The sequence below is a fragment of the Echinops telfairi genome, unplaced genomic scaffold (assembly GCF_000313985.2).
Source record: "Echinops telfairi isolate 266 unplaced genomic scaffold, ASM31398v2 ScPeMD7_4225;HRSCAF=4972, whole genome shotgun sequence".
Lineage (NCBI taxonomy): Eukaryota > Metazoa > Chordata > Mammalia > Afrosoricida > Tenrecidae > Echinops > Echinops telfairi.
Window position 1 is genome coordinate 16757252 of NW_022108124.1, and position 4080 is coordinate 16761331.

Below are 4080 nucleotides of genomic sequence, written 5' to 3' on the forward strand. Positions count from 1 at the left end.
TGTGTGTGTGTGTGTGTGTGTGTGTCCTTAGTAGAGGCCTTTAACTTAGCTTCCCTCTGTCTGTGGAAGGGGGCGATAACATGTCCCTGGGGGTGGTCTTGGGCTTAACCTTTAAAAGCACCCTCTCCGGGCCCCCAATGGACGGGGCTCTCTTATGGAGGGTCCTGCCAGCACACAGACAATAACTGGCTCGGGCCCTCGGCTGACCCTCCTCCAGGCCCCCAGCTCCTGGCCCCCTCCCACGTCTGCCCTTCACTGGGCTCGGCTGCCTGGTGGCCGCTGCTGGGTGCCCCCAGCTCCGCAGCCCTCTCTGGGCTGCTCCTGGCCCGAGGCTGGCTGTGGCCCCCGCCCTGCCCGGCGTGCCAGGGGGCCGCGTGGCCGGCATACCATGAGGGCGTCGATGAGCTCGTCGTCATGCCTGCCCTTCTCCACCAGGGTGCCCATCTGACTCCGCAGGGTCTTCACCTCGCTGGCCAGCACCTTGTTCCGGGACCTCACCGCCTCGGCCTTCTTCTTCTGCTCCTCCAGCTCACGCTGAAGTGCGTCCCGCTCACTTGCCAGCTTCTGTACCCAGAGAAGCAGTCACCGCACAGCGGGGCTCAGTGGGGCCTCAGCCACGTCTGCCTTCCACCCCGCCCCGCCATGCTCTCAGTCGCTGGTGGGGCCCAGAGACAGGAGGGGCACTTGCTGGCATCACAGAGAAGGTCAGAAGACTGTCAGCATAGGACCCCTCAGCCCGGGGACACTCAGAGATGCCAGGTGGCCTGCAGCCTCCCTCCCTGCCCTCGCCCACAGCAGGCATCGCTAATGGATGGCGGCACTCCTTTCTGCAGACCCAGCACACAGGCTTCCAGGCAGCTGCCCCCTGCCCTGAAAGGAAACCTGTGGGCCCCAGAGAGCACGGCTGCCCCCACCCTCCATCCCTCCCGAGCCAGGGAAGGAAAAGCCACCCGCCTATGATGGGCATGGAGTCTTGGGTTTCAGCTGAGGCATGGTACCACACTCCGCGGACCGCTAGGATGGGCCGCAGGCCCCTGCCTGCTCCATTCTCTTTCCCACCCCCTCCACACAGGCCCTGGGCACCACCCAGCTCTGGACGGCAATGCACTGCAGACTGCGTGTGCTGCCCAGGCCTCTGGGGCTCTCTCTACCCTGTCCCCGTGTCCCCAGGGCTCCCTGTCAGGGACGTCCCCCCAGGACGCAGACCCGCCTTACCTCCCAACTCTCCTGTTTCTCCCGTTCCAGGACTCGGAGCCGCAGCAAGTGTTTCTCCTGTGCTGACAGCTTCCTTGGGTCGGAGTGGACGGCGGGCAGGTCATCTCTGGCCGTCCCCGCGGACTGGCTCCGGGCCTCTCCCAGCTGCTTCTCCAGATCTCGAACCTGAGGGTGGTGCGTCCCATCCCGCAGCCAGTCACAACTTGCCTACACAGGGCTGCCCTGAGCTGAGGGGAGATCCCACTAGACTGGGAATCAAGCCCTGGGGTTTTGTGCAAAACCAGGAGGACATCAGAGAGATGGGGGTCAGGCTTAGCAGAGTGAGATTTCAAGGTCAAATAAAACAAACTCACTGCCACCTGGTTGATGTGGACTCAGTGACCCTTCAGGACAGGGGAGAACTGCCCCTGTGGGTTTCTGAGGTTGTCACTCTATCCTGGAGCTGAAAGCCTCCTCTTTCTCCCTTGGAGCAGCTGGTGGTTTTGAACCAAGGACCTGGGGTCAGCAGCCCACTTGTAACCCACATCACCAGGCCTCGAGGTAGATGAGGATCTCTGAAGGGCTGTTTGAGACCAGGAATCAGAGGCGTGGCCCCTGGGAATCTGGGCGGGGGTGGCGGGAGGTCAGTACCAGGACCTCCGTAGCCTAGGTCGGCTGGCTTATGGGGGGCAGTAGGCTCCTGGTCACTGGACGGAGGTGCCAACAAAGAGGGAAGGATCTGGAAGCTGAGAGACGGCCTCAAAGCCTCCCTCGGCCAGGTGGCTGGGCACGTCTCTGAATCTCGGTTCTCTCAGGTGTCGAATGTGCCCAAGGGTTACGCGCTCGGCAAGGCTGTGGTGGGGATCCTGTGAGTTCAGGCAGGCACCCCTGAATCTGCCTGTGTCTGGGAACCCCGTGTAATACTTCTAAGATGATGGTGGTGGCTGTTGGTGGCTGCCCGGGGCAAACCCACCGGAGACCTGGGGGAAGGGCACAGCCAGCTGTTTTTCTGGAAAGCTCTCGCCTGACTGCCATCGGGCCCACTCTGACTTGTGGGCGCCCTGTAGGACAGGACAGAGCTGTCCCTTTGGGTTTCCAAGACGTGTGCCTCTCCACAGGAGCAGTCAGCCCCATCCTCCTCCCGAGGAGTGGCTGGTGGGTTTGGACAATGGACCTGCGGTCAGTGGCCCGGTGTCTAATACACCCTCAGGATTGTGTTTGGGATTAGGTAACTTGTGCAAGGCTGGGCCCACGTGTGGGCGCGTGGTGGGTAAATTCTCTCCAGTCCCCCTGGGCCTGCAAAGAAGGCAAGGCCGGCCAGTGTCCCTCGGCAGCAAAGGCCGCCGCATTGCTGGGAAAGCAGGCACCAGTGCCCTCGTGTGGTAACTCCACTGAAGCTCTCGTTCAAAGCCAAGTTCACCTCCACTGTAGGAGTGTGTGGCAGGTATATCATCTGGCTACAGCTTGAGACTATGAAGAGCAAAGGGGTGGAGTCTAGCCTGTCAATCAGGTCGCAGCTTGATGACCTCATTTGGAGGTGCTAAGGAGATAAATAGCTTGCTGGAGACCAGATACACTCTCTGCTTCATCTTCCTGCTGACAAGCCATATGGAGCTACGCTGATGGAGCCAGAGTCCTGGAGCTAGAGAAGCCACGTGGAGACCCATGCCAGCACTGAGATATTTCCACCGCCATTGGATTCACAAGACTTTTCATCCACTGGCCTGTGATCTTCCTGCCGTGGGCATCATTGCATGTATTACGTGAGTCTGAAGAGGAATTTACAGACTGGTATTGAACATAGGCGCTAATATCAGACTTATGGACCTGATCTGGACGGGGCTGGGATGTTTTCTTAATATACAATGACTCTTTGATATAAAGTTCTCTATTACACATGTATGAGTTTCTGGATTTGTTTCTCTTGTCTACCAGGACTCACACAGACAGGCTCCAACTGCCCGAGCGGGTTTCTGAGACTGACATTTTACAGGAGTAGAAAGCCTCATCTTTCTTCTGCAGGTAGGGCAGTGGTTTCGAACTGCTGACCTTGTGGGCCTCGCAGCCCGACGTACAATCCACTACACATCGGGGTCCCTTGAAGCATGGAGGGACACGAGATTTTAGTGATTTGGTTCTACACCATGACAGCAGTAACAATAATAGTTAATGTCCTGAGGGCTTACGATGGCTGGGTCTTTTCCGCATATTACTGCCCTTCATGTCCCAACAGTCCTCGGAGCAAGGCATTTCCACCTCTGTTCTACAGGAGAGGAAACTGAGGCACGGAACGATGAGGTCCTCCGCCCCGGGGCACAGGGCTTGTGAACCGCGGCAGAGGCCAGATTTGGACTTGGGATCCATCAGTCTTTTGGAGTTTCCCCACCCCTTCCGTGGCCCTGCAGAACCCCACGGGGCACACAAGCAGCCTGGGAACTGAAAGTGACATAAGGCCCCGGGGATGCAGGGGACCCTCTTGGCAAATGGTGGGAGTCACACTCTCCTCATGCTTCTCAGATAGAAAGAAATAAAGGGAAAAAATCACAGCAGACCTACATCACCAAGCACCTGGCACTGATTGACCCTCTCGGTCCTCCTGACCGCACCTCCCTGTGAGCTGCTACACAGAGGGGAGCACCGAGGTCCAGGGAGATGCATCTGCTCGCCCTGCGCCCCACAGCGGCCAGGCTGCACGCTGGGGTCTGAGGGGTCTGAGCCAAACCGCCTAGCTCCCTGCGGGCTCCCAGAGGTCCGGACCATAGAGAAGACGTGGCTACGGCTTTTTATGGAGTCGAGAGGACTTTCCAGCAACAAGGAGCATCTGGAGCGACTTGTTTGGGAGACGTCTCCAATTAGGACAGTCACACACGGTCTCTGAGCGCGAGC

General features: G+C 58.9%; 1 protein-coding gene across 1 annotated transcript in view; it reads right to left on the bottom strand.

Annotated features, from left to right (window-relative positions):
- CCDC13 (coiled-coil domain containing 13) overlaps positions 1–4080 on the bottom strand; it is a 38882-nt gene that overhangs the window by 21239 nt on the left and 13563 nt on the right. Inside the window, exons 6-7 of the mRNA XM_045294994.1 lie at positions 1216–1380; positions 388–564 (exon numbers count right to left, since the gene is read on the bottom strand). Of these exons, the coding sequence (XP_045150929.1) occupies positions 388–564; positions 1216–1380 (342 nt within the window). The remainder of the gene's footprint in view (positions 1–387; positions 565–1215; positions 1381–4080) is intronic.